We start from the raw sequence: 24444 nt of genomic DNA on the forward strand, positions 1-24444 counted from the left end.
CAGTCCAATCTCCCTATATACTTTCACAAGAAGCAATAAGCTAGACGCTTCGAGGACGACGCCCTGCGTCGCTCAAGGATGACACTAACGATATTTCAAACCTAGGTCACTGCGGTAAAGGTCCCCACTGCCCATACACCCATGACCCCTCCAAGGTAGCCATGTGTAGAGATTTTCTACAAACCGGCTCCTGCCCGGCAGGAGACTCTTGCGATCTCTCCCACGAGCCCAGCCCTGAACGAGTCCCAACTTGCCTTCATTTCCTTCGTGGCAAATGCTCTAACTCACCTTGTCGCTATGCCCATGTTCGCGTTCAACCTTCCGCACTAGTCTGCAGAGAGTTTGCAACATTAGGATATTGTGGCAAGGGTGCACAATGCCCTGAGCGACATGTCCGCGAATGCCCAGATTACGCTAACAATGGTGTTTGCCGGAATACTAAATGCCGCCTTTCGCACGTGGATCGTGCAGGTCAAATCCGAAAGCATACTGCTGCTTCGCAAGGTAACGAGCTTGCGGTAAATGATGATGAGGACATGGTAAGTGACGAAGAGGAGGAAAGCGATAGCGATGATATGGACTCCGACGGATTGGAAGAGATATTGGGGCAAGAATCCTCAGATGATGCAAGATCGCATGCTTTGTCACAACAGCAAGACTTCGTGGGTTTCCAGTGACCCGTATCTCGAATCGTCAAGCTCAATCACCCATCAAGCGTATGCCCGTTGACAGGATGCAAAAGGGGGTTTCGAGAGGAACAGAATTTTTAATAAATTATCCAATTCAGCGAGCCTGCACGATATGCGTAATCATTACATTCAGAACAATGAAATAAAAAACAAACAAAAAATGAGAACTCGACTGACCTGCAAGCAACATGGTTTTTGCAGCTTTTCCAATTTCCAGTCTTCAGCTTTTACGCCCGCATTCTTTGAATCTTTGCCAGTGCGACTCAAGCTCAATTCAGAATAACAGACCACGAGAAGTAGTCGAGTGCACTGTGCGCTCCGAATTGCATTGTAATGAGCCCATTTCTGCCCAACGGAAACGAGGCCTCTGAGCGAGAACTCGAGCTTCGACCAACCATCCGAGTGAACATGTGACAGGGGCTGGCATGACGTTTGAGTATCGGAGAGGGAGTGACCGAGTGACAGAGCACATTCGCAAGCCACGAGGATATTGGCAGGTCAAATGTCAAAGTCATGCCACAACTTCAGACTGGGTCCGGTGTTTTGGCGGGGTTGACTCCCACGCAGCTGACATGCCCTCCCGATTTGCTGAGTACTCTGCGAAAAGCTAGACGCTGGGGTGGGATCTATGTATTGCTGCCCAAGCTAGCACCCCTAGAGTGTAGCGCTTGGCGGCCACAGGTAAGCCACACGGTGCTGCCAATAAGGCTGGGCGGCGGAGGTAGAAGACGTCAAGATGGGTGACGTGCCTGTGGGCCAGATCCACGATTGCTTGGTCGTCCGCAAAAGATATCGAGAGGAGTGCAAACCTTGAACAGCCTCGTATCACCTTTCTGTAGAGTAGAGGATGCCCATCCACATGATACGGCAGGATCGGCTGCAAACCAAACGATACCAACGTCTTCGAGTTCAGCCCAGCGGCAAAGATCAGGAGCAAGCTTCATTCCTTTTCTGGCGACATCTGGCTATTCGCCAGATGCCCAAATGGTGGTGACGGCAAGGAAAGATTCAAGAGAAGCACAAGGCCGACCTGTTGATCTCTTCCGCCTCCCTCGTATTTTCCTCTATTCAGAGAACAATTCTTGGAACTGGCCTTTTTTCGGATTGTCAAGGATAAACCGATCAGGTTGATCTACGCGTAACTCTGTTCAGCACCTCAGCATTGCGATCACCTTCGATAAATAGCAGCCTACGACGTTGGACCCTCAGCAACATGTAAGACGCCTTCTGATGATTCCTTTGAAACCAACAAATCCTGAATATCGATCGTGATACAGCAGGAGAAGCCAACCGGACTTCCACAAAAGGCTTCAGACGCTACCTCCGGGGACTAAGAGAGCCGGCAGTCTCTAGCGATCATCCCCCTCCGCCCCCCGGGTCACAAGAGTCCCCCCCCGCTCTCCAATCTGGGCCTAAAAAGCCACACCATTTTCTCACCGCCCATTTGGAAAGCCTACCTGTTTCCTGCTATCGCTCTCTTCGTCCTGCCTACCTAGTCTCTCCTCCACATCGCAGCTGTCTCCTTCAACCATCTCGAAGGGCTTCTTCTGCGCCGCAAGTAGATCGGAGAATTACTTGAAGGAGGGCGCGATTGAACAATTGCCCGCACACATTTGGCCCCGCCACCATGGCTGCTCCATTCGATCAGCATTCCGAACATTATCCATCCTCACCAAATCATGGCTTTCTTCCTGCCTGCAATTCAACCTGGCAGGAAATGTCTCACGGTAGTCAGCCAATACCCTTCACCACCATGACCCAGCAGTCTCTGTTTTCTCCTGCGAGCTCAAGTGGTCCCTACCAACAGCAAGCGGGCAACCCGGCTGGGTATTCTGCTCAAGCCTGGCACCCATCACAAACCTCCCCAGCCGCCACATCGGAGGCGCCCTTCAACAGCTATCATCCAACTCCTCCTATCAAACCTGAGGAGCCATATGGCCAGCATGCACCGACGCCCGCCGTCCATGGCTTGCCCGCCTCCGACGCTGCTGAACAAGCGCAAAATGCAGCAGCACCCATGTCTCCTCAATCCGAAAACGGCTGGATGTCAGGCTCATCTTCTGATCACACAGAGAAAGTTTCTAAGAGGGAGGGCATCCCCTTTTTCGTTGACAATCCCCCTCGTCTTCGACCGGATGGTGTGAGGAAGAAGAACGCTCGCTTCGACATACCGGAGGACAGGAAAGTTGACACAATCGACAGAATCATTCTTCAGACCGACCCAGGCAACGAGACCCTGTTGAAGGAATTGAAGCAGCAAAAGCGACTACTGAGGAACAGGCAAGCAGCGTAAGTGTGCCGCCTGGGAGCATACTGGGGCCTCGCTGATTTATACTAGCCTAGACTCTCGTTGCCGAAAGAAGGAACACACAGCAAAGCTCGAAGAAGAGCGCAAGATCCTTTGTACTAATATGGAGGTCATGGAAGAGGAGCTTGGTCACCGGCGTCAACAAGAGCAAATGTGGATGCATGAGCGAGCACAGTGGCAAGCCGTGTTCGAACGTCTTAACATGGAGAAGGAAGAGCTCGTCCGCCAGCATACTCTCGAGACTGCCGAATTACGAAAGAAGAACAACATCCTTTTAGAAGATGTCCAGCGCCGAAGCAGCCTGTCGATGTCTACCGTGCCAAGCTCAGCCGGATACTCGAGCACCTTCTCCGAATTCGATCACCTGTCCATCAATGAAAGCCCAACTTGGGAAGATTTTTCGCTTCTTAGCTCCCTTCCCGAAAACGAGGCGTCACCGCAACCTCATACCCAGGGCAATGCCCATAACCACGAAGCTGCTGCGGCAGGTAAGGACGAGGAGAAATCTGCTGCTTCGGGTCTTCTGTTTATGCTTCTTCTTTGTGGAGCTTGGGTCGCTTCGAAGGGGGCCTCAAGTGCTGCGGCTGTGCCTCAGATGCCTGACGAGGTCAGAGCAGCCTCGACTGCCGTCCTCGATAACATCTATAAAGATGCTGGACTTCAGACTTCGAACGTTCATGCTGGCGACTTGAATCAGATTAGGCCTTATCCTCAGCAAGACGGCCACACGGGTGGATCTCTGCACCCTACAAGTGACCCTTTCATGACATTCCATCAACTTACTGGACCAACACATCAGCAGCAGCGCGAGGAGGCTTTCTCCCTTTCTGCTACGCAGTACAATGCGATCACGACTGATGATAATTCTTATTCCACGACTCCGCAGTCCTCACCAAAACCTCGACGCAACCTTCATGAGGCATTAGTGAACATGCGTGCTGTAAAGAAGGGCACAGCCTCAGAAACTTACGCCAAGAGCCTCCTGTGGGATGAAGTTCCGCTTAACGTAGTCAGAGATTTTGCTAGAATGGTTGGCGAGAGGAATACAGAACCTCTTAGCTGAATCGTGACGATCTCCTTCTACGACGTACGACACGACTGTTCATTTCTTTATGACACAAACGACGTGGATGTTCATCGACTGCAAAGAGCGTCATGAATTTTGTTTTTCTGATTTGAATAACGATTTTAACGATACCAAGAAACCCACAGAAACATTTGCGTTTCAGTACGCCTTCAGAGAGTGGCAACACCATTTCCTCGCGGAATCCAGTCCACAGCACAGCACTATCTAACGACATCGTCTGCGCAATTCTGTTTTTGAGCGAGCGACTAAGCGAGCGGGCGTTTTCAGTTTCTTCTGGGAATTTCGCAACTCACTATTATGCAACATTTTTTGGATCTTTACATCGATGAATAAAAACAACTAAAAATATAAAAATGGCTTTATTGCCTACGGAGGGGCTACGGTTACGACTCTCTACATTCTCAATGCAAACGACTGTATATGGGCTAGGCACTCTACCTGATACAGACGATTCATATTTATGATCTTGGAGGCAACTCCCACATTTTTATAATCTAACGACCTCCTTCAAATTCTTCACGGCGATCTATGATTTTTCTGCCATGTGCAACCTCATTTCGATTCTACGACGACTGGCATCTTGTGTGAATGGTGCGGGAGATACCATACCAGAATATTTCTGCCCTTTTGATGGTTGACAAACCAGAGGCAGAAGCAGGGAAGCAGGGGGAGACTGAAATGTGATTTCTCCAGAGTAGCTGGGTATAGTGAGCTGTTCGAATTCAACTCAATTGAAGCTCATTAGCATGTTGATTCATATCCACCATGCATCAATTCTTTGCAATTTTCGTTCCACATTGCTTTGTGCATGACTCGTTATCATACACAATCACTATTCCGAACCGAGTGGCCGACATCAAGAACTCTCCTTGCAAAACACTCAAAACCCAACCCCCAAATTCGTATCAACCTGATGAGCCAAGCCCAGACCACCGCTTCATCCTGGACGGGCTCGCCTCTGCTTTCTCATCAACGCTTTCCGTATTCGACGACGACGATTTAGGATTATACTTCTCCTTCCAGATCCTAGAGTGCCAAAAATAGAACCGTTAGCGTCCCAGTTCCCTGATCGCCGTTTTAATTAGGTGAAGAAACAGGACAATTCATGCAGATGCAGGTGCAGGCGGAAAGGAGAAAAACGCTTCACGAGATATCTGCAGGAGTGCACATCACTTTTCCCGGAACCTGGGTGAGTAGTTGCAAATCTTGACGCGAAGACTTTCGGGAGCGAAGGTCAATGGCGTGAGGCCAGCAAAGCAGCTGCCAGGCACCACCCGGGTCGAGCATCGAAGGTTATCGGTAGTTGACGATCCAGGGCGGAAGCACCAAAGCTTAGGACGAGGAGGAACAGCCGGCGTTGCAACGGGGGATGAAACCGTGGCCAATCATCCCACTTCTGCCTAATCGGGATGAAACGGCCAGGCCGTATCTCAACCGTTCCAACTCTGAGGGCTTCCGGCTGCTTTCTTCTCGGCTTCTCGATCAAGGACAGGGCAATAGGGCAGAACACTTTGGGATCGAAGGGAAAAGCTCAAGGCGACCATGCTTGATTGGGAAAGAAAGCCGGAGTCGGGAGGAGGTTGACTTACCAGGAGTTGCCCAAGGTTTTGCTTCCATTCTCTTCGGCAAGGCGGTAGTATTGCGCGGCGGTGTACTATCGCATTAGGCTTGTTAGCGAGATGTGTTCGTGCCCAAAGTGATGAGGCTGAAATGAAGGGATGTGACGGGAAGCCGTCGATGTATTGGGTTGGGGGACTTCGGCCAGGGAACCTTTACGGAACAACGAGGAAACGACCAGCTCGCCTGGGAGTCGGCTCAAAGACGGTGTGACTGCTGCTTTGGACTAGACGATCTGACAAAGATTCGCCCTGGAGGTCTTGCAGTTCGAAGTTTGATGAGGGAAGACTGGCTTTCATGCTGGTAGAACAAAAGGCGCAAGCAGATGGCAATGAGGGCAGACTCACTCTATCCTTTTTTCCTCCGTATCCCTCCTCGTAGCACCGACCGACCTCGTTCATAGCATCAGTATCGCCTAGGTTGGCTGCGACCTCGTAATACTTCTTCGCCGCCACAGGATCCTTTGCGATTCCCCACCCATGCCTGAAGCTATTCGCAAGTTCATAAATCGCAAGCACAAGTTCGCCTTTCGCCGCGCCTCCCTTCTTGACGCCTTTATGCAGCGCCTCAGCCTCCACGCTCGCAGAATTGGAAGCCGCTTTAGATAGATACGTTATACCAAGGCCTGGGTCCGCTTCTGTGCCCCAGCCATGTCGTAGTGCCAGCCCGTACAGAATCTGTGCCATTGCATTGTTGCCCGCCAAACGCCCAAACATGGCTGTAGATGCTTCGAGATTTCCAGCTTCGTGAAGCCGTATTGCCTCTTGCAGGTCATCGTCAGACTTGGCGTCTGAGATCGTTCGACCTCGTGGAGCTTTGTCGCCTAGATGATCAGGATGAAAGTTAGGGTCTTGCTGAAGCTTAGGTGTAGGAGGGTGAGAACGAGGATGGCCGAAAGCGGTGGTATCTTGGGAGAGTGGACGGTTCTTGTTGGGGTTCTCCTTCGCAAGAATCGTTGCTCTTTCTTCCCATGCTGCTTGATTATCTTCACTTCGAACAGCCACGTTCTGAATCTCTGGCAGGTCTGTTGGAACATTCACAGAGCCACGGCTTGAATGACGAGAGTGGGAACTGAGGCTGAGTCGCTGGGAGAGTCGCCGCGAGTCTTTATCCCTACTCGAAGGACGAGAGTCTTTCTCTCTACTTGAGGGGCGCGATGAATGCGAAGCATTGGAAGAGGTACGAAGGCGCGCAAAATGCCTTGATAGGCGGTTGCCCTCATCTTTTGGGGGAGAGTTTTCTTGGAATGTAGGGGGAGAGATCACTTCATGGGTATTGGTGTCTGAGCGGACAAAGGTAAAGTCTGGTTTTATCTCGGGCGATTCGTCGTCTAGAGATGCGGGACAATCTTCAATCTTGTCTTTCTTCCTGAGTAGATCTTTGAGCGTCATACTCACTGGAATTGCGTCCTGAGATGAGTTTTTAGGATTGTAGAAGGATTGAACATCAAAAGGTAGAACTAATAAGCAGCTGCACAGCCTCGACTTCTCGCGCGTCGGTCAAGTCGTTTCAATCACCAGGCGAACGTCGTTTGGACGGTTTCAGAAGAACATCGGAATGCGTCAAATCGTCCATTGTACTCGTTGCAGCGCTCGGAATGAATTTTGTATTCATACCAGGGAGGATTGATTCATGTTCAAGTATCTACTGACTACATACCTACTAATACATTTCAAGATCCTAATGAACCATACCCTTTCCTATTTCAGACCTCCAATCTTTAGCTCTTTCAAACCCATTCTCATGATTCTGGAAGTCCATCATCGCTTGAATGACTTGCTCTTGACTGTTTAGCACGAATGGACCATACTGCACGACTTTCTGATCCAAAGGCAAACCTGCCACGAGTATGAAATTTCCGCTCTCCTGTGCATCTTCACTGACCGCAGCGTGCACACTGTCGCCCTTCTGCTCGAACACAACATTGTGATATTGACCGACGGTCGTTGAGTCTTTGCCAACTCCAAAAGTTGTAGAGCCACTCAAGGTATAGGCAAAGGCATTCCAGCCTACCGGCAACTCTTGCTCCAGCTTTCCACCTGGCTTGATGGAGATGTCAAAGAGCCAGACAGGCGTGTACGCAAGCTCTTGAACGCTCTCGGTCCCATGAGAACTTCCGCTAATGATCTTTGCTGTCACCTTTCCATCGTCGACATTGATAGTCGGTATCTCTCTAGCTCGTAGATCTCGATACCGTGGTTCGCAAGCCTTGAGTTTCTGTGGCAGATCGACCCATAGCTGCATTCCAACGTTGGGACTGCCATCTTTGTTTTGTCTTGGCATCTCAGCGTGCACGATGCCCTTTCCTGCCGTCATAAATTGGAGGTCTCCTGCTTCGATCGTTCCTTTATTACCAGCAAAATCTTCATGATCCACAGCGCCTCTCAGAATGTACGTAATCGTCTCTTGGCCCCTGTGAGCGTGATCCGGGAAGCCAGCTCCTGGAGAAACTGAAAAATGGTCCAGCATCAAGAATGGAGAGAAATTGCGCAACTTGGGGGTACCGATACTTCTCCGGACCCTCGCGCCAGCGCCTTCGCTTTGCTCAATGGCAAGAAATGCTTGTCGAATAGCTCTTGAAACAGTCATACCTGAATATTGGCGGTCTTTATTAAGATTTTCTGAGTTGAACAAGGGGGAAATATTAGGTGGTGGAAATGTTTGAGCTCCGTGAAGCTGAAAATGCTTGAAAAATACAGTTATATTAAGTATGGGATATCGATTGACAGCGATTGCAGAAGTAAGTATGATGAGTACTGAAAGGAAAACGAATTTCATTGAAGTGCAAGAGAAAACTGGATCTTATAGGAATTTGTATAAAGCTGGAAATTCGATCGATGGATGACGTTTGGAACCGGATCAATTAGAAGTCGATTGGAAATGCGGTCTTGTTATACTTCTTAAACAGAAAAGGCTTGTTATACTTCTTAAACAGAAAAGGAAGGCTGCTATTGTTCTTGATTACCTTATGCTTGGACTGATTTTTTGGTAGTTGATTATCAAAAGGTATGGTAAGCAGCGGCTGCAAAGCGCCAGTCTCGGCAGATGGCTAGATTGAACTACCGCAGCTGGTTCTAACAGCTCAAATCATCACAATCACAGAAAAGGATCGTATTTGACCAATGCGAGGATGTGATTAAGGAGTCTTCAAATTATATGTCATCGCTTTCCTGATGCAACCTGATATTTACAGTATGATAGCGCTCTCCGCCCTCTCCTTTTTACCCAGATGGCAATATGCTGTGTTTGCAAAAGCGCAGGATGATGCAATGTACCTTTACAACCTTCTAGAAACCGAAGGGATTTGAGGGCGCTATGTGAAATTAGCCATGCATGATGCTGCTGGAGGAAGGACTACTCACTGGCATTATTGAGATTTGCCTTTCTCCCCGTCGCCTGGGGTACTAATTTGTTGGCCGGCTGCGTGCCAAATCTTACTGGTGGAGCTGGTCCGGTCTTTTGAGGTTGCAATGGCGCAAGATGAGGCTGGGTTTGTTGTGGCACCATTGCAGGTATTGGGGGAACTGGCGGTGGCGACTGGCCAAAGGCGGATCTTGAGAATCCATTCACGCCAGTAGGCTGTGGCTGGAGGGCTGCAGGTAGCATTGAGTTGATGCCCGTAGGCTGCGGTTGTAATGTAGACTGGAATTGGGGCTGATAGCTTGTACTCTGTTGCTGAAGCGCTTGGAACCCGGTTGGTTGTTGTAATAATCGAGGATCAGCGAAAGGACTACCAGCTTGCTGGCCATTAACGTAAGGGTTCTGCCCAAAGCCTGTGACCTGAGGAATGAGAGATCCATTCTGTATTCCATAATTCTGCTGCTGAGGAATGAAACCGGTCTGTTGGGGTTGTATGGTCTGCTGGCCATATTGCTGAGCCTGCTGACCAAATTGCTGCTGTTGCTGAAACCTTTGCTGGCCTAGTTCGTTGAGGCTCTGACCTAAGGGCGCTGGCTGTGTTTGCAGCTGGAAGCCAGTCAACTGCGGCTGCAACGGCGGGGGGCCGAAGGAATTGCTTTGCGGTTGGGTCTGAGGCGCCGACAGAGGTCTCAAAGGTGGCGGTGGTATTAGAGAGTTTTGTTGTCCAATTTGAGGTGCTTGAGGACGTTGCCGCGCTGGTCCAGTTTGCTGTGGCTGCTGCAGCCCTTGAATCTGCTGCAGCTGCTGCTGGCTGAAAGCCTGGGAAGGCTGGGCTGTATCCTTCGACTGAAATTGATTGTCCCCCGGAGCAGGCCCTAGCTGGGAAAAAAATTGCGCATTTGCACCAGTAGGTTGGGTCTGCTGCTGATCCTGTAACGATTGAGGTTGCTGTTCGGGTTCTCGAGGGAGAGGCTTTTGTAATTGCGCTTGCTGACTCGTTTGCTGTGACGGAGGCTGGGGAGCAATTGTTGGCTGTAGAGGCGGAGACAGCGAAGAAAGATCTAGCAGGGAGCCACTGAGTGCACTCTGCTGAGCAGAGACGCTTGCAGCGCGCTCTGGCTTTGATACTGGCTGTGAGTTGGCCTGAGCCGGTGCTGGTTGCCTCGATGGCTTGACATCCCAGGCATCATTATCGAAGCCTCTCCGATCCTTCTCCGGCGGTGGTGGGGCTTGCGTAAGAGGTGTTGGCACAGAATCAGATCCGCCTCGAGCAGTATTACCGTTTGTTTTGGGCTTGAAAACGCTTTCATCTACAACGTCCTTGACCTCTACTGCGGGCGCAGGCCGACCTTTTCGAGTGTTGTTCCTCAGAGCACCCCCTGGACCGGAAAAGAGACCTCCACCGCTTGGATCTGGAGACGCACCACGATCTGCTGAACGCATCAATATCAGGTTCATATCGAAAAGGACTTCGGACTGACCGTTGCGCCCATATTGAGCGTCCAGATATTTCATCACACGTAAACAATCACCCTCCTTCAAACCAAGCCTTCGAAGCGCTTCACTATTGATTTCGGGTAAGATTCCCTCATCCATTGAGTCTTTCCTGAAATTATACGCATATCTTTCGCATGCATTGTACTCCACACTAGCTCTAAGGAAAAAGTCAAACCAATCATATTCATTTTCCTTTGGGGTGGGTCTCGGCCGTTCAACAGATGCTCCAGGTTTGGCAACGCCAGCTCCAGCATTAGATGTCTGATTACTACGTCGTTTGATGTTGGAAAGAGGCTTGTCATCATCTAAAGATTGGCCTGTGACTGATTCGACGTATTCGAGGTCTGCCAGGGCCATTTTTGCGACAGGTACAGCAATTTTGACACCATTCAACTTATGCAGATGGATCTTGCTGTCTCTGAGGCCAAGAAACTGAGCTTCCACCTTGAAATGATCAGATCTGTCCGTCCAAGTCCTGAGTTTTGAAGCGTCAGGCTCTGCGCTGCTGGTTAGTGACTGGAGAGTATGAGGCACAAGAATTAGATATACTGACTGGATTTGGAAGATGAAGACGTGCGGCCGTGCTTTCCCTCTTTCTTGCTTCGCTGTGAAGCTTGGTTAACGGTACTGCTCAAGCTGCTGCCCCTATCGGGAAGCTTTACGCCTGGGCCTACCTCAGAGCCCTTCGCACTTGACTTCATTGCTTCTTTGGTCAGCCTTTCTTCCTCCATTCGGTTCTGTTCGACTACTGATTTGCCAGCGTTCAGTCCAGATGTGGTTGGAGTAGGCGTCCCAGTGGCGGTTACCTCAACATAGCTGCTGGGCACTACTCCTTGTTTGCTATTCTTGATTCTCCGGACCATCCACCACTCTTCGCTCTTAGTATCGTCGATGATAAGTACTTCGTCACCAATGGCTACTGTGACCTCATCATCTCCTTGAGCCATAAAATCATACAAGATTGCACCTTTTTTCTGTATTGAACCGGCCGCTTCGAGGACTTCCCTCAAACCTTCTGCCCTCGCAGCACCTGCGATTTCCCCCAATCCAGCCACTATTTCTTGTGCAGTGTCTTTAGCTCCAGCGTGAAAATCGATGCTTTTACTTGGCCGCACAAGTTCGAGAAAAACATGCTTCCCCTCTATTGAGTAGTGCGTAAGTTTCTCAGCCGTCCATTCCATAGTCGGACCATCTCGTGACTTTTCAGGTGCTATCATGATCTTTCCAGTGGCTATGTTTACGCCAAGTGTTGTGGGTAGCTTTTTCTGCTTTCCCATAGCTGAGACCATTTCGCTAATATTGTATAAGTGAAAACCGCCTATGCTGGTTTGCACGCGATCGTCATCTCGAGTGGGGTGAATAGCGCGGCTGTATGGAGGCGATTCAGCTATACCAGGACTAGCTGGAGCTTTAGGTGAAGCTACCTGTGTGGGAGGAGGCGACAGCTGCTCTGAAGGGGGTCTTCGAGGCAAGGACGGGGGCATCGGCTCTTCATCTGAGACCTCCGGTGTAAGCTGTAGCTGTCGAGGAGGTAGCGAAGGAGTCGCACTCGACTCGATCGAGGGTGCTTTTTTGTGCATGATACCGGCAATGGCCGCTGCTGGTCCACTGGATGAGCCCTTTGGAGAACTCGAGTGGGATTCATGCACTGGACTAGGCTGCTCTTGGGAGGGGTCTGGCTGGGATTGGAGAATTGCTTGCGGCTTTCTGTCGGTCTTGCCCGTAATCTCGATGTAGTTTGCTGGTACGAATCCGTACTCGCCATCGTGGCCCACCAAAGTCCATTCAGGATCAGTCATGTTATCAAACACCACCAAGGTGGCATCTTCGTCAAAAGAAAGCTCTTCATCTGTCTGACGACTATATTCATACAGTGCCTTTGCGTGGTGTGTCGGTTGCGCCTAGCATATCTTGCCGTCAGCTCCCAAGCTCACTCTATATGGAACGTAAATTACGAAGAGATGGTGCAAATTGGCCGAACAATGGAGCAAACTTCATCAAAGACCCTGCATACTGACATCTTCCACATAATTATTCGGAATTAGGCCTTCTGGTTCCTCCTCGTCCTCGTTGCTAGCTCGTTTCTTTCCCTTCCACCAGTCATCTTCCTCGCCTTTTTCAAGTATGTACACCAACTCCCCTTCCTTTAGCGACAGTTCTCCCTCGCTCTGAGGCTCATAATCATACAAGGCGGTACAGACCGAAAGAAAAGGCATGGTCGTGGTCGAGTTGGCTTGAGCCAAGGAGCGAGCAATTTGGTGGCGAGGAGCCCAATTCTTTTACGTGTCCATAGATCTTTTGCCTTGCTTCTTCAAGCTTCGAAACCAATGGCATCTTAGAAAATTCATGCTGCTATTATCATTTCCGCATCCTCACGTCTATGACTTCTTCAGGAGCGTATAGGCCTAAAATTAATGCTGAACGTGGCCGGCTGAACCCTGATTGGTAGAGGTCTCACTAGCGCGTTTCTAGCGGCTCCCTACCTCTAATTATCAGAGCGCAGCGCGTTCAACAACCCATTCGCTATCCTGAAGTTGTCTATAGACTGGCTTTGACACAAGTTGATGGCCGATTCTGCCCTCGAGTTGTCACTGGACTCACATTTCGTCAACGGGTACTGGCTTACACGAGATTAATTCTCGAGATGTCTAGCTTTACAGTACTACATTCAACGATGCAGCCCCTTTTCAATACGTGGGACCTCCGTGTATCTCAGTATCGTTGTCTAGACCTTGCATTCCTTCGATCCTTTGATCCAGGGCCTCAGCTACGATGCGCTGAAAACCATCATCAGGGAATGAACGGAAACCCATCCCGTAGTAAGATGGGTTGAGAGCCTTCATCCACTCTCACGGAGAAGTGCCCTAGGATTGAGTTCGGTTGCAGATCGTCTCCGCTGCGAATCTCAAGGCTTCTTTCCATTCCCCTGTTCTATAACTTGCCAGCATACAGCTAGAACCACAATCGTCTATTTCCGGGAGATGCAGCGTAGCTACGCTGCCTATATCTGATAATAGTGAATACTCAACCGACAGATTATGGTCAGCCAAGAAAAAGTATGTATGTGTGGAGAAAAAGCCATTCACCCGTGAAAGCCAAGGAGATTTAGATCTAAGAGGACACGGTGAAGATGGAAGACGAGAATTTACTTGATACCATAGACGTCAATTTTGAATAAAGGACATTGCTCAAGATTCCTATCTCTTAACGATCAACAAATCCTTGAAGATTTCAATTCACGAGACGATTTTGTAGTCTCTTCAAGTCACCGATGTATGTCTTTGCTTCAGATATAATGGGGAAACGAAAGCTCTGGTATGCAGTTTCTTGAAAGTCAGCCTCATAATCACCAGTGAATGACGATCCCAATAATCGTAGGAACTGGACCGATCTTAGCGTGCCACCAGTTGGCGGGCCGAGATGTAGCGCCGGGAGTCCATCAAGAGCCTTCGCGGCAGGGTGGGCTCGAAGAAATGTCGCTACCCGGCATTGTTCTTCGGAAACTTATTATATGCAGCCTTTAATTGACAGCGACGAGACCCTCTTACGGGAAATATGATAACTTTGAAAGTAGATCAAGATCTCGTCAGCTGAGGTCTGCGAATATTATCCGGGTAAGGCGGAAATTCAGTATGAAGTACAGCCCGGGCGAAGGGGTACCATAACCACAACCTCGCCCTCCGCCTCCATAGCTGGAACCCTGCCCTTCGCTGAATGATGATCCTGGTCGTATGTGCCTTAAAATTTCCTTTTCCCATAACGCTCAAAGGTGGGAAAGAGTTTTCGAGTCAATCTCAACAATAAGCAAGATCTTTGCCAAGTGAGCTTGTATGATGGTTCAATACATTCCGCCACCTGATCCTAGAAGCCTCCTTCCTCCGCTCCTCGCCTGCCTGCCTATCTCATTCGTCTCACCTCGGCCACCTCCAGCGCTGTTACCCCTGCTTTCTCCCATCTTACAACAGAGACTTCAACTCCTCGCTACATCGACTTCCCCCTCTGGTTCATGGCTTCCTTTACTATGCTGGGATGCGGAACTCGCCCAGCAAGTGGTTGACATAGTGTCTGACAGCGATGTCTTTGAACTTCATCCAACTTCGGGCGAAATTGAGATTGGCAGCGTGGAGCCCTTGAGGTATAAGAGGCTCGATGAAGAGACCCTGCAATGTAGGATTGCGGCGCCGGATACTGGTCTGGCGGTCATTACGCTGTGGTATGCACCAAATCAGGATGGTGAGAGCAATACTTGGCGCATCGCAGAGGTCAGACCTTTGCACGACAATGTCGATGCTGGCCAGGAAGATTGGTCTCCGTCAATGACAGAGGCTGAAGAGAGATGTCGTGAGAAAGCATTCGATGAAGCGATAGAGAAAGATCAACGGGGTGGTCAATTGCGAGTGCAAGGTGCTCCGAATCTTGCAGCAACCGATGAGGATGACTACTGGTCACAGTATGATAAGACTCCACACCGAACACCAGGGCCTGGACCTGGGCCACAAGTGGAAGCAAGAGAAGGCTCAAGACAAAATGGGCATACTCGAACCATGTCAGAAGCAGATTATTTCCAGCGATATGCAGGGATACAGCCAGATATGGACAGCGATGATCCGTCGCAGGACAGAGAAGCCTTCGGTGACTCGACCTTGCACGGAAATGCTCTCAGTGCATCATATGGCAACGAATCTACCAATACCGAGCAATCCGCACCCCAGCTCGAGAGATCGCTGAACGAGCCGCCTCTCACGATCTCTACACATCCCACCGTAGCACTTCAGCGTTTTGACAGCAACACAGTGCCACGACTGGAATCTTCAGCAGATAAGCAATCAGAAGCAACGCCAATGATCAGGCAGCACGTTAGCACAAGCATCAAAAGCTTGTACAGACTCTGCCAGGGCTCTGGCATGGATCGATCTGAATTCGGAGATCTAGTTCGCACGGAATTGGAGACTCTGAGCATAGTTGATGATATGAGCTAGCTTGAGGATTCTGAGCTGTACATAGTTTCCCTCTAATGGGTTTGATAATGACATGCCATTTCTGAAAATTGGTTGGATAGATTGCTGGCTGCTCTCAGGACTTTCTTATACAGATTTATGTTTAGATACGATAAGTCAATTAGAGATGATGTGACCTCATCGAAAAGCAGGAAAGAATATCAGCTCAGCCTCTACGAATGCTAAAGGCTAAACGTTCCCGATGCCTGTCTGCCCTCTTTCCTACCCCTTTTTTCCAACACCGGGGCGGAGAAAATGTTCTCCCGCCCTGGGGCTTGTGCGGTTCAGGCATGGGATGAAGTGCAAACTTTTTATGACCAGCTGTAAACATCTACATTCTCCAAACCTTGCTCTCTAGACCAATGCTTCCGCTATCCTCTTACTCGAATCGCTGTCTCATCTTCAGTACGCTTCTGTCCTGCCTTTGGTGGAGCTGCAATTTGCGCAACCCTGCTGATCTTATCGTAGCTTTGGCCTGAGACTCTTCGTCGTCCAGATGTCGAGCAATAGCGTCCGCCATCGAGGCGGCAACAAAGAAAAATCCTTACCTCCCTCTCCACCGCAAGACATGGATGGCAAGGCGAACGGCGGAATTGATCAGACGATTGACAGCCTCCCAAAGGCAGTGAAAAGAGACTGGGAATACAAAGTAGCTCTAGCTCTCATAACCTCTGTTGCTTTTGTGACGCGGTTTTGGGGTATTGGACATCCTAACGAAGTGGTGTTCGACGAAGTTCATTTTGGGAAGGTCAGATTCACACCCTCTGCTACATTGTCTAAAACATAGCTTCTCGGTTGCTCATAAGCACGTCCAATTTTATGGGACAATATATACTAATTGAAATGCGGAAAATAGTTTGCATCGTATTACCTTGAGAGGACATACTTCTTTGACGTCCATCCCCCTTTCGGAAAACTTCTTTTTGCTCTCATGGGATGGTTCGTTGGCTATGATGGACACTTCCACTTTGAAAACATCGGAGACTCATACATTTCGAACAAGGTGCCTTATGTCGCATTCAGAGCTATGCCCGCGCTTTTGGGATCACTGACAGTCCCTACCGTTTTTCTCATAATGTGGGAATCTGGCTATACGTTACCAGCTGCGATTGTGGCTTCGAGTCTCGTTCTCTTCGACAATGCCCACATTGGCCAAACAAGATTGATATTGCTTGACGCCACATTGGTCTACGCGATGTCCGTCAGCGTACTTTGCTACGTAAGATTCTACAGGATGAGGCATGAGCCTTTTTCGAGGAAATGGTGGAAATGGCTTCTCCTGACAGGAGTTGCTTTGAGTTGTGTTATTTCAACCAAATACGTTGGAGTTTTCACTTTCTTCACTATCGGCTGCGCTGTCGCCATAGATTTATGGGGTCTTTTTGATATCAATCGACCAGGAGGCGCTCTCTCTTTACCCGACTTTGGAAGGCATTTCGCCGCGCGGCTTACAGGACTTATCATTGTACCCTTCTTGATATACTTATTCTGGTTTCAAGTTCACTTTGCCATTCTATACAGATCGGGTCCTGGTGATGATTTCATGACGCCGGAGTTCCAAGAAACACTGTCTGATAATCTTATGGCTTCCCAAGCGGTTGGGGTGGACTACTATGACTCTGTCTCGATCAAACACAAAGAAACAAAGACTTATCTACATAGCCATCCTGACCGCTACCCTCTTCGCTACGATGACGGTCGAGTGTCCAGTCAAGGCCAGCAAGTGACTGGTTACCCTTTCAATGATACAAACAACTACTGGCAAATCGTACCTAATAAAGTTCATGATCCCTCTGATGTTGCGCCAGGACAGCAGGTCAAAAATGGAGACTTCGTAAAGCTGCGTCATTTGGTGACGGATACGTACTTGCTCTCTCATGACGTGGCTTCCCCATACTACCCAACCAATCAAGAGTTCACCTCTGTTGACGTTGAACATACCAACGGTGATCGTTATAACGACACGCTCTTTCAAGTTATGATCGAAAATGGAAAGAGCCAACAGCCACTTAAGACTATGTCTGGGCATTTCAAACTCATCCATGCCCCATCCCGTGTCGCAATGTGGACACATACTAGCCCCCTCCCTGAATGGGGCTTTAAGCAAGCGGAAATCAATGGTAATAAGAATTTACAGCAGTCCAGCAATATCTGGTATGTCGAGGAAATACCCTCCATACCGACCGATTCGCCTCGTCTAGAAAAAGAGGAGAGAAAGGTCAGAAGCATGCCTTTCCTCAAGAAATACATCGAACTCCAGCGAGCAATATTTTTCCACAATAACGCTTTGACAAGTAGTCATCCATATGCAAGCCAACCGGTTCAGTGGCCCTTCCTACTTCGAGGAGTGAGCTTCTGGACACATAATGATACAAGGCAGCAGATCTACTTCCTTGGCAATCCAATTGGATGGTGGCTAGCTAGCTCATTGCTTGCCGTCTTTGCCGGCATTGTTGGTGCGGACCAGCTATCTCAGCGCCGTGGTGTCGACAGCTTGGATGAGCGTAAGTCGTATTCTAGAAGTCGCTTCCAGCATCACGAAGCGCTGACCGTGTCTAGGTACCCGTTTCCGCCTTTACAATAGCACTGGCTTCTTTTTCCTTTGCTGGGCTGCCCATTACCTGCCCTTTTACCTTATGGGCCGCCAGCTTTTCTTGCATCACTATCTTCCCGCTCACTTGGCGTCCGCACTTGTTTCTGGTGCCCTTCTAGAATTCATCTTCAACTTAGACCCAGATGGCCTAGATTCCAATTTTATTGCAGAGACCACGGGTCGCTCGCCATCCAAAGGCCCTAAAAAATCGAGCGAGCTTGATCGAACAGGAAAACGGGTGGTCGTGCCTGCTAAGCAGAGAGCTGGCGGAATGCTAGGGCTGTGGGCTGCTAGTGGACTTGTGCTCGCTGTAGTCATCTTTGGCTGGTATTGGTACTTACCTTTAACTTATGGGAAACCTGGCTTGACGGCGCAGGAAGTGAATGCGAGGAAATGGTTGAGCTACGACTTGCATTTCGCGAAGTGAGGCAGCTGAACAGCAGATGAATGCATGGGTCCCTGTATTTGATTCGAAATCTCCAAGAAGATTTGATCGACGAGACTCATATGATTGGTGATAGTAACTGATCATCCATGTGGGCGGCATCTTCGAGGGTCATCTCCGAGAATGGCTTTCACGGGAGCAATCCAGGCCATTTGAAGAAGTCGGAGGTCTTCACAAAACGTTGGGTTTCGATACATCCTGTCGGAGCGAGAGTTGGAGCGCGAAGAATGAGGCTTAGCTTAGGCGAGTTCAAGAAATGAAACTCTCAGAGTCCAGATTTGATCAAGGCGGGACCATTTAGGAGTATGTACAATATATAATATCTTTACCACGCAGCCCCTCGTGGGGGGCTCAACAACACTCTCCAATCCGATCGCTAAGCCGCATCACAAGAAACAAAAGGTCATCACGCTTTCCAACATCGCGCCTTCCCGGAGATTGCCTCATACGAACGCTGCTCTCTCTCCAGCTCCTTCTGGCTGCCTTGGCATGCAAAACTAAGCCTTTCCCTCCTCGACGGCAGCTTTGATACTACGGTAGAAACGATCCGGCCAACTCCTGAGCTCGTCTTCACTCGGCATACCCTTTTCCTTGATATGTCTAATGATGTTATGCTGCATTCTCTCGATCAACTCTCTGCCCATTGGCACCGTCGACTCTAGCACTCGATCTGGATGCAGAAACGAGTCATTTAGCTCGAGAAGCTCTTCAACGGTAGGTCTCTGCTTGATGTCACGGTTGAGACACCGCTTCAGTGTACGCATCAACCCTGACGGAACAGGGACACCGCCCAGCCCAGCCTCAGGGAAGGAGATCGCATGGCGCTCATTAGGAATAGCGGCTATCCGTTGTATTTGGTTTGGAATATGTGCGAATGGGGGTTTGCCGTGCACCATCTGGTAGAGAATGCAGCCGAGACTCCACACGTCGGAGGGTTTGCCTAGCTTCAGGGTTTGCCCGTCTGCAGTGGCTCTGAGTGCTTCTGGGGACATGTAGTTGGGGGTTCCGATCTGCTGCTCGCGGTGGACGTTGACAGTGTTTTCAGCAATGGCATTCGATATGCCGAAATCGATTAGTTTAAGTTGACCTTGAAGCAGGAGGAAGTTCGCGGGTTTCAGGTCGCTGTGAACAATTTGAAGAGCATGAACTGCGGCTACACACTGAAGCATTTCTCGCCAAAAATATCGCGTGGAAGTGAGGTCGAGTACTCCCTCTTCGAGACGGTGAGTTAGCACGCGGTTGAGATCTGACTCGCCCATTTCCATGAGGACAGAGAGATGCTTCTTTTCTTCATTGACTTCGTAATCATAGAGTCGAACTACTCGATCTACATTTTCAAGTCTCCGCAAAAGATCAATCTCGCCCTTGTAGCCCTGGACAGCCGATTCGGCCTGCTCATCAAGGGAAACACGTTTGAGGGCAAAGATCTTGTAATTCTCAGCCATCACGCGGTAGACTCTAGAGCTACCGCCCCGGCCAATGCAATCCATACGGGTAAACATCCGGCCATTAACGGAAATGAAGTTGCGCTTCTTCTTCGTCGTGGAAGCGGTTACTGCTCCTGCACCAGCGGTTGCAGTCTCCACGACTGACATTTTCGGGGGAGGAGGCGCAGGCCTATGTGGTGTATTCTGGCTTCGGACAGCCAAAGCAGGTCGTGAAGGTGAGATTGTTGCAGGTGTCTGAATGAGCATCTTCTCATCCTGTGCAACCATAATCTTTCCGTTTTCAATAGCCCTTGCCGTAATCAACTTGTTACGTCTAAAAGTCGGCGGCGGCTCATTTTCTTGGTCGTACCGAGACGGTATTGACGGTGGAGGAAGTTTGTAAGTTGGGTGAGCATCCTTACTAGAGGATGTGACCACAGGCTTGACCACTCCTGTTTCATTAAGGGGCGCTTTGGCAGGCTCATGACGCTTCTGCTCAGGACTCCCTGTGATGATGCTGGCCTGGCTCTGGAAGCGCACATGAGGAGGCCGCGATTGGTCCTCTTTGTCAGTTTCCTGGTGGCGTGGATTCCGTTCGATTGCAGAAGCCGGCATTCTAGGCTCAACATCTGGCTCATGAAATTCCCCTTGCTGCTGTTTACCGTCACTAGGCGACTGTATAGCCTCGTGATTAGGACTTTGATCTTCTTCGCTCTGCCTCCTTTTCATCCCCCTCCGTGCTGGACCTCTTAGGAATTTGCCCGTCACTTGGACTCTCTTTTGCCGTTGCCCTGTATGTGCTCCAGTATCATCTACTCGATTCCTACTGACGGAAAGATTGCCCATCTGCCCCTCTGCATCGTGAATACTAGAGTGCTCCTTCGAAGTTGTGGTTGGGTCAGGTTGCCATTGGCTTTCAGCAGACGATTGGTACTCTGTCTTCTGTCCTTCCGAACTAATATGGGAGCCGAAGTTGGCAGATCCCGATTGAGCGCTTTTACAACGTGGTCCCGGGGTGACAAAATCGTCATGTTCTTTGGCCTTGGGTGACGTGCCATTGAAGAGTGACGTGGTTCTTTTCAGCGTAGACGAGTTGGGACTACTTGCATTGAGTCGAACGATCCTTGGACTCCCATTTCTGAGCGATGATTGTAATCCTGATCTCTCCTGGAACCTCTGGCTTACAGCTAGTGGACTGACTTTTTTCCTCGGTGGATCCAAGCGCATGTAGCCCCTCGAATCGTCCCTCTTTTGAGATGGCGATGATCCGATCACTGAGGCTTCGTCGCCCAATATCGCCTTCGCTTCTGCGCTGAACTTCATAGGTGGCACGGGCACCTCGTCGTCCGAACTGTCTCCCATAGAGAAATTCCATGGCTGCTGCAACGGCGGATTGTTTATTGAGGAGGCCAATGGCAGCCCTCTCTTCAAATTTGGTCTTGATCCAGGTCTATTGAAGGGATGTCGAGGGAATTGCTCGCGCAAAGGAACATTATAGCTGGCCGCAAATGGTGTGGGAGACGCGGCGACAACGGCCATTGGTTATTGATTTATGTAAATGTTTGTCAACTGGTGAGGGGAAGAAATCCTGTTGCACTCTCAAAGCGATGCAATCGAGGGTAGCTAGCAAGCGACATGGCAGCTTTTCAAGATCGTCGATACCAAAAACGACGTTGTGTTGGCTTCCATTATTCGACGAATGACAAGCGCGGCATTTCCGCGATTTTGGTGTTTACTTTTTGGTTGCTACGGCGTTTGATCGCGCTAAAAAAGACGCGATAAGTCTTATTGAAGCCCATTTGGGACAGCTAGATTTTAAATCTTCACATCAGTGCTCAACGAGAGTCTCTATCAAGAAATACTTGTCTATAAACTGTGTTCTTTAGTAATTTAGAACTCCTTTTGTACCAACGATTCCTATTCTCTTTGGCGTGGCCGTGTTACGTCAACCCAACCCTGCTTCCTCATCGGAAAATCGCACTCCTGTCACTCCCAACTCCTCTGCTGGAGCTCCAGGTGTTAGCTCACGTCTGATAGTTTACTTTGCTTCTGCTTTCAAATAGAAGATAATGTCGGCAATGGACAGATCACGTATAGTTCGATTTCACTTTAGTGGGTATCATAAATGAATAAATCAGTCAAGCGATTTCGACAAGTGTCATCTTCCAGCTTCGAGTCTGGCCATCAGTCTCTTCGTCCTTGCCCATTCATCATTCTTCACGCTTTCTCCAGCCAAATCGCTACCTACCTCGAACACTGAAACTATCCCCGCAGCACCCCCCACCGCTAATCTTTTCCCCTCTTTCTCTTCCCAAACAACCTTATTCAAGCTCTTCGCAACGAAGTTACCATGAACATCACGATCAATCTGCGGAGTAGCCTTGGAGATGGGAACCTCTGTATCAATGGTGAGATCCCAGACCTCCACATTTCCGGCACCATCGACGACCGAGAAGACACCTGGCTTGTGGGGTGACCATCGAGCATCATATACGATATCGTCTCTCGAGAGATCTATGAGTGGCTCTACAATTTGCTCCTTGTTGGCTGTGGGGTTGTTGTAAGCAGGTGCAGGTGCTGCCGTGACTGATGTTGACGACGCTGGCTTAGTCTTCCAGATTTTTACGGTCCAGTCAAGTGCACTTGATAGTACTAGATCTCCTAAATCGACTGGACCACGAGCAGGATGAAAATTCAGGCTCATCACAGGTGCAGTGTGTGCTTGGTATCTCAACCGCTGGTCAACTCCAGCCTTCGCACCAGCGCGATCGTATCGATGACAAGGATATATCGTACCCTCTTCCGTACCAACAAGAAACGACGTTGGATCAGAAATGGGAAATGACATGCAAGTCGGGCTGAGATCCTCCGTCTTACTCGGTGGTGGCGTTGTCAATTCAAGATATTCTTGTGGTACCGTTAGCATATCAGTAGTCCAGCCACATACCACGCCATCAGTAGAGCATGAAATGATGTTATTGGCATTCTGAGTGCCCACGATGGAGATAGAATATATCGGGTGAGTATGACCGCCGCTTGAGGCCCCGGTAAGTGGAGTCTTTTGAACAGGTAAGCGATTTCGAGAACGGGTATCCCAAAGAAGAACTTGGCCCGTGTACGACCCGCCAATGATGAGAGACGGGTGGAAGGGCGAGAATTGCGCCGTAAGAATATCCGAGGTGTTTTGGAAGGTGTATTCAGGGCGCGAATGCAGATGCATGTTCCATACTTGAAGGAGGCCAGATGGCTCCTGCGGCGTAGAAGGGTTCTTCGTGTACGCAGCGAGTAGTAGCTCGGGAAACTAAGCAAGTCAGCAAAAAGTTCAGAATCATATATCACCCGGTGCCTCGACCTTTGGAGAGAAGCTCAAATCGCTAGTCATTCTCTTCTTGCTCCCTTTCTCATCCCAGAACTGGGCTACCTGGCGTATTCGTCTGCTTTTCCCGCCTCTAGTGGTGCCATACCCCTCGTTATCGTCTTCATCAACAGCTTCGACGCCATCAAGAGCATAGTCAGCCAAAACATCGTAGTCCTGATCCAAAGCCTTCTCAATGACTTTGCTCGACCTCTCGACAAAGTCCAAAAACTCGTTCGAGGAAGTCACAGCACTCAATTCTTCATTAGTGAGAGCTCGCGCTGGAAACTTGGAAGGGGCTGAGAGGGTTTGACCATCCAGGCTAAGGTCTCTTGCAGCTTTAAGTTCTTCTTCTATTTCAGCCCTCAAATTATGCCGTAATTCTTCCTCCCTCTCCTTCTGTCTCCTGCTGAGCCTTCTAAGTTTCTGCAATGGTTGTGTAGAGGATCTTTGATCATCTGTAGTGGAGTCCGCACTTGAAGGTGGCCGCTGGTCCTGTGCATACCACTCTCCGCTTGTTTGAACAGCTTTATGGTAGATCTCGATGTTCGGTTTTGTTGGAACTGGTATCGTGCTTTGATTTTCTTGACCAGTGGCAACATCTCGCGTTTGCGTTGAAGCTGTAGTGTAATTGAACTTAGATGAACTGGCTTGTGCTTGTTCATATGTTTCGGATCCGACTTGCACAGTGCCTAATGTAGAACTTGGTCGACTCTTCTTCACTGCAGGCGACGTTGTTCCTGTGCCAGGACCTCTCGAGCCAGGTCTCTCCCCCACAAGAGTCTCAATAAAGCTGTCAAGCTCTTGACGGTCTGTAGAGCGCCGCGGAGTAGGGACTTTGATGCTGGACCCATCGTCAAGAAGTGAGTCTCGCTTTCCCTCCTTCTGGCGATGTTCCCTTTCCTCACGCTGCCGTCGGAGCTCTGCTAGCTTGGCTTTTTTAGCCAGTATCTCATCTTTGCGTTGCATTATTAGAAATGCGCTTCCACGACTTTTACTTCAGGGGGGAAGGAAGGGTCAGTCGACAAGCTTTGTTCATTTTGGGGCTGAGGAGCCTGAACCCCCCAGA

At 49.6% G+C, this 24444-nt stretch overlaps 7 protein-coding genes across 7 annotated transcripts; 3 read left to right on the forward strand and 4 right to left on the reverse strand.

Moving 5' to 3' along the window:
- Window positions 1–2442: 2442 nt before the first annotated feature.
- KY384_004198 (uncharacterized protein) lies at window positions 2443–4060 on the forward strand (the record flags this gene model as incomplete). The annotated part of the gene is made up of 2 exons (XM_044812704.1): window positions 2443–2978; window positions 3028–4060. 2 exons carry the CDS (start codon window positions 2443–2445, stop codon window positions 4058–4060), a joined length of 1569 nt encoding a protein of 522 aa, XP_044670124.1.
- Window positions 4061–5856: 1796 nt separating this feature from the next.
- KY384_004199 (uncharacterized protein) lies at window positions 5857–7092 on the reverse strand (the record flags this gene model as incomplete). The annotated part of the gene is made up of 1 exon (XM_044812705.1): window positions 5857–7092. The coding sequence occupies one exon, from the start codon at window positions 7090–7092 to the stop codon at window positions 5857–5859; it is 1236 nt and encodes a 411-aa protein (XP_044670125.1).
- Window positions 7093–7381: 289 nt separating this feature from the next.
- Window positions 7382–12774, reverse strand: KY384_004200 (uncharacterized protein; the record flags this gene model as incomplete). Its single annotated transcript, XM_044812706.1, has 4 exons — window positions 7382–8151; window positions 9064–11055; window positions 11112–12459; window positions 12577–12774. The coding sequence occupies 4 exons, from the start codon at window positions 12772–12774 to the stop codon at window positions 7382–7384; spliced, it is 4308 nt and encodes a 1435-aa protein (XP_044670126.1).
- Window positions 12775–14391: 1617 nt separating this feature from the next.
- Window positions 14392–15537, forward strand: KY384_004201 (uncharacterized protein; the record flags this gene model as incomplete). Its single annotated transcript, XM_044812707.1, has 1 exon — window positions 14392–15537. One exon carries the CDS (start codon window positions 14392–14394, stop codon window positions 15535–15537), a length of 1146 nt encoding a protein of 381 aa, XP_044670127.1.
- A 514-nt stretch (window positions 15538–16051) lies between these two features.
- Window positions 16052–18575, forward strand: KY384_004202 (uncharacterized protein; the record flags this gene model as incomplete). Its single annotated transcript, XM_044812708.1, has 3 exons — window positions 16052–16303; window positions 16412–18059; window positions 18115–18575. The coding sequence occupies 3 exons, from the start codon at window positions 16052–16054 to the stop codon at window positions 18573–18575; spliced, it is 2361 nt and encodes a 786-aa protein (XP_044670128.1).
- A 515-nt stretch (window positions 18576–19090) lies between these two features.
- On the reverse strand, window positions 19091–21559 carry KY384_004203 (uncharacterized protein; the record flags this gene model as incomplete). Its single annotated transcript, XM_044812709.1, has 1 exon — window positions 19091–21559. The coding sequence occupies one exon, from the start codon at window positions 21557–21559 to the stop codon at window positions 19091–19093; it is 2469 nt and encodes an 822-aa protein (XP_044670129.1).
- A 619-nt stretch (window positions 21560–22178) lies between these two features.
- Window positions 22179–24344, reverse strand: KY384_004204 (uncharacterized protein; the record flags this gene model as incomplete). The annotated part of the gene is made up of 2 exons (XM_044812710.1): window positions 22179–23321; window positions 23373–24344. 2 exons carry the CDS (start codon window positions 24342–24344, stop codon window positions 22179–22181), a joined length of 2115 nt encoding a protein of 704 aa, XP_044670130.1.
- Between the last annotated feature and the right edge of the window lie 100 nt (window positions 24345–24444).

This window comes from Bacidia gigantensis, assembly GCF_019456465.1.
Source record: "Bacidia gigantensis strain McMullin 20006 chromosome Unknown contig_231, whole genome shotgun sequence".
Classification (NCBI taxonomy): domain Eukaryota; kingdom Fungi; phylum Ascomycota; class Lecanoromycetes; order Lecanorales; family Ramalinaceae; genus Bacidia; species Bacidia gigantensis.